Source organism: Muntiacus reevesi, chromosome 14 (genome assembly GCF_963930625.1).
Source record: "Muntiacus reevesi chromosome 14, mMunRee1.1, whole genome shotgun sequence".
Taxonomy (NCBI): domain Eukaryota; kingdom Metazoa; phylum Chordata; class Mammalia; order Artiodactyla; family Cervidae; genus Muntiacus; species Muntiacus reevesi.
Genome location: NC_089262.1, coordinates 12837667 through 12852600, shown reverse-complemented (window position 1 = coordinate 12852600; position 14934 = coordinate 12837667). Strand labels below are relative to the sequence as shown.

Here is a 14934-nt window from a genome sequence, read left to right as displayed (position 1 = left end):
TCTCCAGCACTGGCAGGCGGGTTCTTTACCACTGTGGTCCCAGGAAAGTCGTATCTGTATGTGAGTGTTTATCCTGTGCTGTGGTCACAGCTCCATCATTTTTAGTTGCTCCGACTCCTCCAGCTTTGCTATTGGGATCTCTCTCTTCTGGGTTCCTGTATTTCAAGCTGATCATCTTGTACATTTCCCACCCTAGTCCTAGAATAAGTTGTTTTTCTAAGGAGCCCTGGTTCTTTTTATTAGAGAATAAACAGAAAAACCAAGATCTGGGCATGGAGTGGGTTGTTCTGTTTTGCTGGCTGCTTCCTAATGAGATAATGTTGACTGCAAACTCAGCAGCAGAAAACCTAACCCTGCAGCGACTCCAAGAAACAAATCGTCTTCACTGTCAGCAGTTTATTAGGTTTGTGTTCTGGTTTGGAAAAGTCAATGTCATTAGGCTCTGCAAATATTTGAAGAACACAGCATGTTCTGGTCAACTCAGAGGGCATAAGCTAAGTTGAAACTACTCTAGTGAATGCATCAGAAAGACAGTTTTCCTGAAATAGTCTTTGTTAGGTTACCTTCTAGAGTTTCCTGTTCTCTCAAACAGACTGGTTAAATCTCATCTGATTACAATGCTAGGGCTCAGTACGTTTCATGGAAAATTTTGACCTGCAAATAGGGGTCACAGCTTGTAACCAACACTATACCTAATTCTGAGTTGCATGTATTCCTTTCTGGGCAATGCTGGAACCAGTCTTTTTTTTTTTTTTTAAGAAGCAAGCTGGAAGGCAAGGAGCATTTTCACACTGGAAGCATGGGTCAGATTGGCGAAGGCTAAGATTCAAATTGAGAGACTTGAGGGAGATAAGGAAAGGAAGCATCGATCCATGTGGCATTTCTTCTCCTTAAACCTGTAATTGCTGAGGCCCAGATCCGACTGAGAGTATTCAGTTACTTTGCTCTAGAACCACAACCCACTCCAGTAATCTGGCCTGGAAAATTCTACAGACAGGGGAGCCTGGTGGGCTACAGTCCATGGTGTCATAAAGAGTCGGACATGACTGAGCGACTAAACAGAAAGACCCAACCTAGGCTGGAGGCGCATGGGGCTGAAAACTCTGAAGAAGCACCTGGGTGGCACGTGGCCTTGACAGGGGCTTGTAGGGTGTGCTTGGCACAGACGGGTACCGCGTGGAGAAGAGAGGGGCTTACTGGTACCAAGTTAAACCACACTGTGAATTTTAGAAATGATGTATCAATACATGCAATGGAACTTTTATTCTATCTTGTATTTTTCAACATCTGGGGAAATATTCCATTTGATTTTCAAGGAATGTATTTCAATGTATTTCAATGTATTTCAATGTATTTCAATCCTATGTATTCCATAGGATTTTCAAGTAATGATGGACATACTATCATTCAATCCTATTGCCTGATGCTAGTACTTCCACTGCATATTTGACAAGAAGGGAAAAATACTTCCTTAGATCTAACAACAAGCCTCCCTCTTGAGAAGCTCTGTCAGAGATCCATCAAGCCTTACTGCTTTGCTTTCAAGGGACCAGAACTAGAGTCACCTGCTCAGGGTACTTATGGCAGTGTCTTCGGTCATATGGATGCACTCACTATCTTGAGGCCTGAGGTTGGACTTCCTCCTCCAGGGGCTACTGGCCCTCTCCTCCAGGGCAGCGGAAAGCCTCCAGGTGGACATTACCGGTGCCGAGAAGCTGGTGGGAGGAACTAACCTTGGTCGCAGGTGCTCGCTCACACCTTCCTTCTGACATGCAGTTACCCTCTTCTATTTCCTCAGCTTGTTGTCATTTAAAAGCCACTGTACAGTGATTTTGCAAGGCACAGAGAGACTGCATTATCTCATACTCAAATAATCATTGGTTACAAACTAAGTGACTTTCCTGGAAGCTTAAATTTTTTTTTAGCAGAATGCAGCCTAGAGAGCTCACTCCACCCAGTGAGGAAAGCCTGGATAGCTTATCTTCCGTAAGTCCTGATCAAGTCCAGAGTTGGGTAATATTCACTTAGCACTTAATGCTTTATAGCTGTGGGAAGTACTTGGAAGGAGGGACGATCTAGCTACCAGTCAAGAACAGGAACTGAGTCCCAGCGCTGTGCTCAGTGTGGTTATGAAGGTGTCCTGTGAAATTGCCACCACACCTCGGCTGTAGGCATGAATGCCTAACTGGTAACCAGCTCTGCAGCGGGAAAAGATGGCAGGGCCACTTGTCCAGGCCACTCAGTAATAAAGCCTCTGAGCTCTGAGTTGTTAGATCTAAGGAGGTATTTTTCCCTTCTTGTCAAATATGCAGTGGAAGTACTGGCATCAAGCAATAGGATTAAACGATAGTACGTCCGTCATCCTTGAAAATCAAATGGAATATTTTCCCAGATGTTGAAAAATACAAGATAGAATAAAAGTTCCATTGCATTTATAAAAGTGAAACATGTTTATAATAGATCCACCAAGGTGCTTTTTGATGAGTTTCAACATGACATGGTAATAAAGTGAAGTCACTCAGTCGTGTCTGACTCTTTGCGACCCCGTGAACTGTAGCCTACCAGGCTCCTCTATCCATGGAATTCTCCAGGCAAGAACACTGGAGTGGGTTGCCATTTCCTTTTCCATGGTAATAGGACCAGTCTAATTCCATGAAACTTAATTTACCCAAAGCCTGAACGTTATTATGGGCTTCCCAGATGGTGCCAGTGGAAAGGAACACACCTGCCAATGCAGGAGACATGGTTCAATCCCTGGGTTGGGAAGATGCCCTGGAGTAGGAAATGGCAGCCCACTCCAGTATTCTTGCCTGGAAAATTCCATGGACAGAGGAGCCCATATTCTAAAACTTCAGAGCTCTATTTCTGTTGTTGTATCGTGTCCAACTCTTCACAACACCTTGGACTATGGCCCACCAAGGCGCCTCTGTCCAGGGGATTTCCCAGCAAGAATACTGGAGTGGGTTGCCATTTCCTTCTCCAGGGGATCTTCCTGACCCAGGGATCTAACTCGAGTCTCTTGTATCTCCTGCATTGGCAGGCAGATTCTTCACTGCTGAGCCACCGGCGAACAACTGCAATTCACTTTATAATGTATTCACTTTCATCTTAGAGAAGAATCACTTGCATCTTAAGAGAAGCAGAGAAGTATTTTATGAAATTGGCATTTAACTTGGCCAAGTGTTAGACAAATTGGAATTTGTCTAACACTCTCTTCCAAAGTTATATTGTTACATTTTTAAATTCAGTTTTTCTATCGATTATACCTACCTAAAGCTTAAAAAGTTAGTCCCCTAGGGACTGGCCCAGTTGTAGCTTTTCTCCCAGCCTGCCCCACCCCTTCTCCTACTCCCAGATCTGATTCAGTGGAGTTCTGCGTGCATCCAGATACTTTCAGATCACTTTTTATTATTTGGTTAAATTTGTAAAAATTATGTTAATACACATGTTCACCCTGAACTGAGTTGTCCAGCAGCCTCTGTAAACTTTCCACATTGGTGTGGCTACGAGCTCAGATGCCTGCCTCCCACCTGGGTCCCCCTGCCAGGCTCCCTGTGGGGCAGGTGTGATGAATGGGCCAGGGTCTTACCCGTGTCAGGTAAGAAGAGAGCAAGGCAGTGGCACTTGAGGACCCATGTGCCAGCCCCCCAGTTGGGCACGCTCACTTTCCTAGTTCCTCGGGGACCATGTAATACCTGTCAGATTGCACTCCTTTACACCTTTTTCTAATAATACCTTGCTTCCTGCCCTTTTTCCCCTGGCAGCTCTGTTTTGTGATGTTCTGGACTCCCAACGTTTCCGAGAAGATTCTGATAGACATCATCGGCGTGGACTTTGCCTTTGCAGAACTATGCGTTGTTCCCTTGCGTATCTTCTCCTTCTTCCCGGTTCCAGGTAAAGGAAAACAGAATGAAAGAAAAACTCCTAATCACTCTCACACCCAATTCAGTTTTCTTTCTTTAGAAACACTACCAGTTCTGTGCCAAACATAATAAATGTATACACTGTTAAGTTTCACGGTGGATTAAAAAGATGCAAGGATATTATCCAGCGGGTTGAAAGTTTGAGAAGCGAGTCGAACAGGCATAATTTGTTTCTTAAAGGACAGTGGTTGCAGACTCAGTAGAAAGAATGTGAAGGGACAGCATGAGTCGTTTCAGGGGCAGTAGAACCATTCCCTGTCTTCACTGTGGCGACTGGTGACACAAATCTATGAACATATTGAGATTCTAAAAGGACTGCTGGAGAAAAGAATCCAGGGGCAAAGCTGTGGTCAGAAATGGGCCGTGGGGCCAGTCGACACCGGGGCTGATGGCTCACCTGCCATCCTGAGCTGTCCCAAGTCAGGCCAGGAACTGCCCCTGCTCCTAGATGTCAAGCATTCCTGGCGGCTGCCTGGGGTGTTGCCTGGTCTTTGGGGTTGGGGCGGGACACTCAGGGACCCGAGGGTTGGCACCACCTGGAGATCAAGGCAGGAGCTGTTGACTGGACTCCCCGGTCTGGAACTGAGGAGGGGCTGGAGGTCCCTAGGAGCTAGGACTGGGGTAGGACTCTGAATCTCCTCTTCACGCCTCTTCCTCGTCTGTCAAACCAAGGGCTTGAAGACAGCCGGCTCCACCTATCTTTGCAACCTGCTGGCTTTGGGCCCGTCAGGTCAGTATCCCGCCTGTGCAGCCAAACCCAAGTGGGCGCCTGTACCTCAAAATTCAACTCTTCCACCGGAAGCTGGAGGAACATGGCGTCAGACTGCAAATTCTTCCTCCAAACTGGACACGAGCGTTTACCCCCCTTCCATAGGTCTGTGCCTCCTGCTGTCCCTACGTGGGATAAAGGACCAGGCCTCCTCTTTCCTCAAACCCCGCCCAGTTTCAGATCAACCTAAAGGTCTGCCAAGGTCCGTCTAGTCAAAGCTATGGTTTTTCCAATAGTCCTGTATGGATGTGAGAGTTGGTTCATAAAGAAAGCTGAGCACCAAAGAATCGATGCTTTTGAACTGTGGTGTCGGAGAAGACTCTTGAGAGTCCCTTGAACTGCAAGGAGATCAAACCAGTCCATCCTAAAGGAGATCAGTCCTGAATATTCATTGGAAGGACTGATGCTGAAGCTGAAATTCCAATACTTTGGCCCCCTGATGCGAAGAACCGACTCATTGGAAAAGACCCTGATGCTGGGAAAGAAGGCAGGAGAAGGGGACAACAGAGGATGAGATGGTTGGATGGCATCACCGACTCAATGGACATGAGTGGAGTAAACTGTGGACATGAGTTTGAGTAAACTCCGGTAGTTGGTGATGGACACTGTGGCCTGGCGTGCTGCAGTCCATGGGGTCGCAGAGTCGGACACGACTGAGCAACTGAACTGAAATGTCCACCAAGATCAGCCGGCCGTCACTGACACACCCTCCGTGGAGCCCGTCCTGGGCGCTAGGGCCGGTGCCGCGCCTGCGCTCCCGAAACTCACAGATCAGGCTGGGGAGATGGGGTACGGGGAACCCGCTGTGAGGTCTTTGTGAGGCGTGGACAGATGGAGCCGGCCTCAGCCCGCGGTCTGGAGGCTGGGAAAGAAACCCGGAAGTGAGCCGGGCCTCCTTCGCCCCGCCCCTCCTTCGCCCCGCCCCTCCTTCGCCCCGCCCACATGCGCTGGGAAACCCGGCGTCCAGTCCAGCTTCCAGGCTCGGGAATCAGACTGGACCTCCGTCAAGTTGCCTCTCTTTTCTGAGTTTTCTGAGACAGGCGTGATGGGAGCTTGAGGCTGGGTGGGGATGAGGGGTGGGAGCACCACCCCTCCATCCCCCAACCCCGGCCCAGGGGTGGTGATCACAGTGGGAAAAGGACACTTAAGGACTATGCTGCGCCCGGAGCAGGGTCGGGGGCTGCAGGGTAGGTAGGGTGGGGGCGGGGGGCGGGGCTCCTCCAAACCCAGAGGATCAGGAACCCGGCAGGAAGGTGGGCCCAGGGCGGCAGCCGCAGGGCCGGGTCCCACCCAGCCGCTCCGGGGCCTCGGGATGTGCTGCCGCGGTTGGGCTCGGGGGGTGGGGGACATTGCTGACCAGTCCTTGGCTCTCCCTCCAGTCACCGTGAGGGCCCATCTGACCGGGTGGCTGATGACCCTGAAAAAGACCTTCGTCCTGGCGCCCAGCTCCGTGCTGCGGATCATTGTTCTCATCACCAGCCTCGTGGTCCTGCCCTACCTGGGGTGCGTGTGAAGGGGGTGGGGGGGGGGAGCTATGGGATCCTGCTGCCACCGAGGCACTCTGTCCAGAAGATCAAATCAGCTTTTCTTCACGGGAAATCCCCAAGCGTGTCTCGAGTTAGAAATGCTGAGTGATGCCTCGTTTCTCTGCCAGGGGGACCAGGTTAGAGGCCGTTGAGATCCATTCTAGAAAAGCACTTTCGAGGGTCAGGCCCACCCACACACACGGTCAGCACTGAGCATCCACTGTGGTGTGGAGGGCAGGGGCAAGGTGAAAAAGGCAAGGGAGCGAGCGAGGGTGTTGCCCTTGTTCTCAGGGATCCCCACTCTCCTGGGACCCCGTCTATTGGGAAACTGCACTCTACAGGGAGGAGGGGCGGGATGCTGCAGGCGCATGGGCCGGGCAGGGAGACGTGCCCCTCCCGCAGCAGATGCTGAGCTGAGACCTGGAGCAGGAGTGGGAATCACAGGGCCCGGAGGGAGGTCCCAGGGCGCTCTCCCACCCAGGTGGAATATTTATTAGGTGCACCGCTAACAGGCGGATCTCGAAGGCAATCGTCCGACCCCATCTGTCACCCACACCTTTTCTGGGTTTTGGCTGGGTTTTGGTTCTCTGTGCCTCCGCGGAGCTCTAACAGACAGACCCCCTTTGCGTTCTCGTTCCCAGGGTACACGGAGCCACCCTGGGCGTGGGCTCCCTCCTGGCGGGGTTTGTGGGAGAATCCACCATGGTCGCCATAGCAGCGTGCTACGTCTATCGGAAACAGGTGAGAGGGCGACAGAACCGCACCCCGGCCTGGCTTGCCCCTGGTGTAGGAGGCTGCCCGTGGCCATGAGGAGGAGGAGAGGGGAGGGCATCGGGAGGTGGCGTCCTCGGGCAGTGCCAGGTCTCCATAGACGATGGGAGGGGAGATGGGAGACAGGAAGCCCCCCACCCCCGCCGGTGCCTCACACTGACCCAGGCACACAGCCAAGTCCTGAGTAGCCCGCTGAAAGGAGCACCCGCGGACCTAAACCTGCAGGCTTGACGAGGTCGCCCCCAACCATAAGCAAAATCCAAGTCCATGCGAGGGGTCCCCTGAGACCTCTGCCACGCTGTGTCCCCCCGCCCAAGTCCCAGCCCCAGCTGATGCGTCTTCTCTGGTCTAGAAAAAGAAGATGGAGAACGAGTCGGCCGCCGAGGGGGAGGACTCGGCGATGACGGACATACCTCCGGCGGAGGAGGGCACGGACATCGTGGAGATGCGGGAGGAGCAGGAATGAGGCCGCCCCCCACCCCGACCCCCGGGCGGGCGCCGCAGGGACAGCCCAGGTGATGCCCCAGCGCCGCCATCTGCTCCTCCCCGACGTGTTTTCTTCCACTTTTTTGTTTTTTTTTTTGGTTTCTGTTTGGGTAACAAAAGAGGCCTTGATCTAAAGGTTTCACGGACACTCTGGCATACCGGGTGTGCCCATGCTGAGGAGGGGACCTGTGGAACGGTCTCACCACTGCTTTGTGGAAACAAAACAACTGACTTCATGCCCCCGCTTCGTGAAAACCCCAAAGACATAGCCGCCTTGTAGTCGCCCCCGCTCCCCCGCCCGTCCTCGGACAATCTCCACTTGGAACCAAAGGACCGCGGCTGTGCCGTCCAGCGCCCCTCGGCCACCACCGCCTGGCAGGCCGCAGGCTCACCCTGTCCCCTCGCATCGCTCAAGAATCACCAGGTGACCCCTCGGCTTTCTTTGATTGGCTTCCCGGTCACGTGGCTGTGCCAAGGGCTGTGGCCCAGAGGCCTCCCACCGTGGCGTCCTGAAACCGCCTGCCACACCCGGGCTGCGGGCGGGGTCCGGCTGCAGCCCGGGGTGGCCGTCCGCGCTGAGGAATGGATGTGCAAACGCGCTGGACCGATGCACGGCCGGAAATAATCTCCGGCGGGAAGTTTAGAGGTGCCCCGGGAGCAGCACACCCGCAACACGCCAACGACAGCATTCACCTGGCCGCTTCGTGGACCTGCGTGTGCGCTCGCTGTCACACCAGCCGTGTACATACGAGAGCTGCCTTGTCAAAGTTGTCCCAAAGCCTGTCCCCCATCACCGCGTCCCTGGGCATGAGTTTCCCCGAAGGCTTGTTTTTCACTCACCTTTCCTGAAGATGGCACTAAAGCAAGGGAGGAGGAGCATTCTAACTTTACATTTTAGTCTTTATAAAGTGAACTCAAGCTTTAAGTCATAATCTAGCATTCTAATGCCAGGTTGCTATGTCGTCGCTTTGGAAGTAGCTTTATGACCTGGTTCTGCCATTGTTAGTCCTAACCCTGGGGTACAGGTAATTCCAAGTGTTCTTCTGTACTCGCCTCTCACGTCACATGAGACAGCAAGACATTTTATAAACAACAGCAAAGTCACTATGTGATATTCCCTGAAATGACACATTTGAAATCCATTCAGTGCAGTATATTTTTCTAAGTTTTGGAAAGCGGGTTTTTTCTTTAAAAAATTATGGACACGGTTCACTAAATTCTTGATTTACTCAAAATTCCTAGACGGAAAGAACCTAAACACAAAAATATTTTAAAGATATAAATATATACTGTATATGTTATGTAATTTATTTTAGGCTATAATACATTTCCTATTTTCGCATTTTCAATAAAACGTCTCTAATACAATACGGTGATTGCCTCTGTGCTCAACATACCTGCAGTGGAAACGTGTTGTATCGATGAACAGCGTGTCTTGTTTGCAGTGGTTTTACACTCTGTCATTTGTATACAAATGTAAGGGTCGGTCAGTGACAAGAGAACTATTTTTCATTATGCGTAACAGGGGTGTAAATGGGTCAGCTGATGTAGACCGTAGTGGGAATAGAAATATATGCTCGCAGGGCAAAGAGGAAAAATTCAAACCTTTTGCGTTTATTGCTTTCAGTGCCATGTAATCATATCATTCCTCATAGAAAAAAAGAATGTAAGGGCTCAGAGTCAGCCATGAACATTCACAGGGTTCGTTCACATGTCTGGACACCCAGTGACCACTGGGGGACAAATTCTCATGGGCTTCCTCTGAGTGGTTTTTCCGCTTAGAATTAAGACGCATCACTTTGGGGTGGTTGCAGGGGGCAGATCTGAGAAGATGGGGGGGAAATCTAATTGTATCGGCTTTTTTAAAATACGTGACTAGAAAATTAAACGGCAGTATTTTTTAACATGTGTGACTAGTATTTCATGCTTGTGGGGTTGGAACCTAAAGGGTACATTGAAAAGCAAATTTGTTCCCTCCAGATCGGGGCAGACCAGCCAGAGTCTTCATTATGCAGCTAGAACACGGCGTTATAACACGAGACGTCTTCGGTGATAAGGAAGGACGGACTGTGGTGTTTTGTTAGTGTTTCAGAAACACAGGAAGGACGTCCAGGCCCAGGCCACAGGGACAGGGCAACAGTTGTGCAAATCTTTCTCCTGAGGTGCACGCCCCTTCCTCCATTCACTTGGGCTGCTTAAGTCACTCACGTCACAGCTTGGGCTCCCAAGCACACACCTTAGCTCATAAAGCAAAACCCACTGCCAGCAGGTTCTTCTGCAGCTGTTCTAACCAAGACAGGCAGGAGAGGACTGGGGATGAGTCTCCTTCCCACATTTCAGGGAGACGGTGGGGCACCCCTTTGACTTGGCTCCCCCAAAGAAACATTCCCCCCGACACAGGTTTCTTTTCTCATGCACGTGACTCAGCTGACTCGGGGGGCGCCCTGCCTGGAGAGTCTCAGGTCAAGGATCACGAAAAGACCAGAAGTGGCTTTCGCAGTGGGGGACCCATGCCTCATAGACACACAGCTGCTTTTATTTAGATGCTAAGAAGTGAGCACGGACCACTCACAGTGTTCTCCCCATCTTGAAGGCCTCCTCTGGGCCAGCTCGGGTCAAGAGCAGCTGACCTCAGAAAGCTGAGGTCGTGTGGCCTCTGCTTTCTGGGGGGGCACTGCTGAGGTCATTCTCCACGCATCTCGGTGGACTCGAGCGGGACCTCAGCGTCCCTGGCGTCGATGAAACACCAAGATCTGAGCCAGGAGGAAGCCGTCCGGGCTTGCTCCAGCAAAGTCAGGACGGGGCAAAACCTGCCGGCCACCACTCAGCTCAGGGCTCCCCGAGAGGTCTGCACACCCGGTTTGCACGATGGCTGGGGCCCCTCGCCTGCTTGGCACTCGAATGTGAGCACGAAGGCTGCTGGTTTACGTCACCGTGTTTAAAACCCACTCAATGCCTGCCTCGGCGGCTCTTGTTCCAGAGTCCATCTTCTCGGTTATGCATGTATGTTTTGTTTTGCTTTTTTTTTTTTTTTAGCTCTAGCAGGTGATTTGGCTCTGGGAATGTCCAGAGACAGCCAATTACTCTCAGAAATTTTCAGCGTTGGTTTAAGATACGTCAAGTGGGACCATGTAAACATGGCTACAGTAGACTTGATCACTCCCTGAGTTCTCCCAATATATAACCACAGGAGGCCGACGAGGAGCTAGGCCCAGGGGGTCCACTCTGGTCCAACTCTACAGAGTAGCCCAGGGCACTTCCCAGCCAGGGGCCGGCTCTGTGGTCCTCCCGGCAGCCTTGTCTGGTCTCTCTTGGGGTTAGGATAATTACTGCATCATCAGAAAAGTTATTCAATGACACTTTAGAGCAAGAAGTATAAAACTTAATGGCTTCCTACCCTCCTGACTCACCCTCCTCATTTGGGGGTCTTTTGGAAGGAAGGGGTAGGGGAAGATGCACATTTTTGTACCCTTAATTCCCAGAAACACATCTGTTTAAACACTCAACAGTTCTCTGACTGGATTCTTTTTCTTACTTCAAACTGAAGTGGGAGAGAGACTGAGCAAGTATTTATATTGTTGTATCAAATGACATTACCTTGAAAAATATTTTCTTATATTTAAACATTTTTTTCTCCATCTGTAACTCTCTATGCAGACCAGTGCCTAAGAGAGCATGAACTGGTATGTACCAATTACCCAGGTTTCTGGCCTCTTTGCAGGTCCATGCATGCTCAGGCACTTCAGTCATGCCCGACTCTTTGCAACCCTATGGACTGTAGCCCACCTGGCTTCTCTGTCCATGGGATTCTCCAGGCAAGAATACTGAAATAGATTGCCATGTCCTCCTCCAGGGCATTTTCCTGACCCAGGGATTGAACCCATGTCTCTTATGTTTCCTGAGCCATCAGGGACGCCCCTTTGCAAGTGAGCTGACCTCTAAATTTAGGATGAAGTTTTCATCAATCAAAGCAATGCACGGTCCAGGAAAGGGGCTGTCATGTTCTAAGTTCTAAATCTGTTTTTTTTTTTTTAAGAATATAACTGAAATTGCAAGAAGCAAGGGTTTATAGCTCATGGCGATTTGTAGGTGTTGAGATGTCTGGGTTCACGTGTAGCCCATCCCTAAAAGTAGGCTCCTGCCTGCCCCTTCTGAGACGCGCACCCCCAAGCACGGCCCCCACTCGGCTCTTTCATAAAAAGCACGTGAACAGCAGGAAAGCATGTTTTTGAGCAACGTGTCTGGTGAACATTCAGGATGCTCCTCAGGGGGGTTATCTGGGGTCTCTATTTCTGTCCTTTGAAGCAGCAAAACATCACATGACTCATCAGCTGATCTAACCACACATGAAACAGGATGTTGAGAAAAATCGAAGAAAAATACACGAAAAGACCCTTCTGCCCTTTTAAAGGGTAAATGTCTAAAATTAACTACCTAAATGTGCACAATGATAAACATGTAATTACATAATCAGAATAGCCCACACCCCACTCCGAAGTCAGAAAACATGTAGCGAATTACAGTTTGCTGTCTGATCTCACAAGGGAAGAGGAGATGGTGAGATCTCATTTGGACATTTCACTTTCTCCTCCAGACAGGAGGCTATTAAGGTTGTCATCATCTCTTGTACTCTGAGCAAAGAAGAGAACCAAAGATGCGTGTTCGAAGTCTATTTTTTTTTAAATCATCTTCATCCAGTCCAAGGGGTTCCAGAAGAATATTTTTTTTCTGCTTCGTTTGCAATCAAGCAGGGACTCTGAAAGACTGTATAAGATCCATGCACTTTTATAAATGGCTGTCAGCTACCCACAGCTTCAGCTCATGTTTCTGTTTGGTGCCTCTTTTTAAATTAGATTAACCTAAAGTGTACTTTACTAGCAAGATGTGGCATCAGCGTCTGCAATCTGTGTATGTAAAACAGAAACTCACAAGAGCCAGAATGCCTTTCTCTCTCCAGGATACATGGTTTCCTTAGGTTAAAGAAGGGGGAGATGGGGAGAAACCTGCTAAAAATGCTTTTACCGTGAACCGTCTGGCTTCGTGGAAATTCACTGATGTATGGAGATCGGTCGTTACTATAAGATTTAGAGGCAGATGTGCGTCAACCATGGACTAGGGACAGGAAATGGTGCCTTAGGAGTGGAAAACACTATGCCCAGGTGAAGTTGTGGGGCCATGAATGTGGGGGACCCACAGTTTGGATGAACTGGATACTGAAGAAGTTCAAGCCATCCTGCTGGAACCCAGGAGGTTCAGAGTTCACATCAACTCTAGCCTACCAGCTCCTGCCGCATGGACCAGTCACCAGGAAGCAGGCCACGCCCCCAGGGGTACCACATTCGCAAGGCTTGCGGGCAAATACACTTGAGTCAGGGCTATATTTGGCTTGTTTAGTGATGTATTCAGACGGCAAGTATCTAAAGCTAGAACAACCAAGAAACCAGTCATACAGCTTCAGCAACCTTGACAGAGCCACAAATGGGATTCTGTTCAATACTGACAAGCCTGTGCTCGTTCATTTAAGGAGACCTTCCAAGTCACATCACTCACCCCTCTCCAGCCACATGTTGGTCACCCGGATAATGAGAGGCTCAGGCCGTTATTGCTAAGATTCCTTCCTGGTCTAACAGTCTGTGTCGGATCTGTGGTGGAGACCATGGTAAGGGTCCTGCAATGGAAAAATACAATTACCTCTTTCTGTGTTTCAGATCTGAACATTAGCAGCAATCCAGAATTTTTTTAACGAAGCCAAATGTACTAGGAATCATTTTTCTAAATATGGCTGTCAGTTTATAGGCTTTTCAGTTTTTTATCAAAACTGCGGATTTAATTTAAACTGTTAAAACCAATCACATTAAAATACTTGCGCAGCTTTGATTAAAACTGATTGCAGAGGTCAGTATAAAATATATGTTGCATTTAAACAAGTACTGTGTATGTATTAAATAGATGTCAGTTTTTGCATTGTTAAGAGAGTTTATATGTGCTTTTCTTGGGGGAGGGGTACTTTTTTGGGAGAGATTTGTGCACATATACTGTCAAATAGTTTTCAAATAATTTTTACTTCAAGTAAAACTTAAACGGTCGGCATATGATTGAGATTGTTTTCAGTTTCTTGCTTTTCTTAATCTGACCATTAGTCTGTTTACATACCCCAGAGTACGTGGTTTCCTAATCCTGACTACAATTTCCCTTTTTTGCCAAACATATAGGAGATATTCAAATTTCACCCTTTGCCTTGGTAGCTGAAACCTCTGCCCACTGGGATATTTCCCCAAACTCTATGTCTTATTTAAATATGACCTATTTCTTCAAATTTTAATCTGTATTAAAATGAATTTTTACTTCCCATCATGGCATTAATATTGAAAGCTCTTCTCTGAGGCCTGGCTTCTCCCCACCCTTTCTAGAACAGGGATACCAGATGGCCGGGCTTTAGGAACGTTGGGGGAACAGAAGGTGAAAACCCTTCCTGCCCACATCTAAGGAATCCTGCTCTTAGCAGTCTTTATGTGTAAAGCGATTCTCTTCTTTCAACCCTAACGTCTTAACCTCAAAGAATGAAGGCTCTCATATTTTTAACCTATGAAAGATTATATAGAATACGAGTTTTTGCTTTAAATATGTATTTATTTATTTGGCTGCACCGGGTCTTAGCTGTGGTATGTGGGATCTTCAGTGGGGGCCTGAGGGAAGACCTAGTTCCCTGGCCAGGGATTGAACCCTGGACTCCCTGCATTCGGAGCATGGAGTCTCAGCCACTGGACCACCAGGGAAGTCCTGAGAATGTGCTTTATTAGCTGCCTGGAATCAGCAAGGATGCTAGCCTGCTACCAACTTGCTTGAGATCACGTATTTTTACTGTTTCATCACTTCTTTGAGTTAGATCCCAGATCTCAGTGTGACCTCTAGCATGCTTCCCCACGACCACCTCTAATGTGACCCGAAGTCTAAGAGGTCATGCTTTTTTCCACCCACACACTTGGGATGCAGCGTGGCTTCCTGCCTGGCTGTGATGTCAGGATGTGGAGCCGTGCTGGCCTAAGCATTGTCGGTTCCCCCCATGGGGAGCAGCCCTACCACAAGGGACAAATCTGTCCCTTCTCCCTCTTTCTCCTGATGCCCCAGGTGAATCACACTGTCATTCTCCAAGAAGCCTACTCCACAGTGCCCCCATGTCCTGCCAGGGGGATCCCCCTAACCCCGATCAGTTTCCCTCCTAGATTCTCCCACAGTCATGCCTCTCCCTGCATCTTCTTTAGTTCCACTGGCTCAGCTCAGGGACTCCTGTCACCTAAGGAAACTGTTTCCCTTCTCCAGGCTCAGAGTCCCCCTGGGCAATGATGTAAACGACACTTCCCAGAGTTCTGCAGTGCAAACCCGCACAACCATTCCCAGCAGCCTGCCCACGCTCGCCTCCCCGGCCCGCCTCACATGGCAGAGGACCTCCAGTGTCCAC

General features: G+C 49.5%; 1 protein-coding gene across 1 annotated transcript in view; it reads left to right on the top strand.

The window, feature by feature from the left end:
- The window catches only part of ANKH (ANKH inorganic pyrophosphate transport regulator), a 162178-nt gene extending 152262 nt beyond the window's left edge, over nucleotides 1–9916 (top strand). Inside the window, exons 9-12 of the mRNA XM_065905535.1 lie at nucleotides 3765–3894; nucleotides 6072–6195; nucleotides 6860–6959; nucleotides 7342–9916. Of these exons, the coding sequence (XP_065761607.1) occupies nucleotides 3765–3894; nucleotides 6072–6195; nucleotides 6860–6959; nucleotides 7342–7455 (468 nt within the window). The 3' untranslated portion in view covers nucleotides 7456–9916. The remainder of the gene's footprint in view (nucleotides 1–3764; nucleotides 3895–6071; nucleotides 6196–6859; nucleotides 6960–7341) is intronic.
- The last annotated feature ends 5018 nt before the right edge of the window (nucleotides 9917–14934 follow it).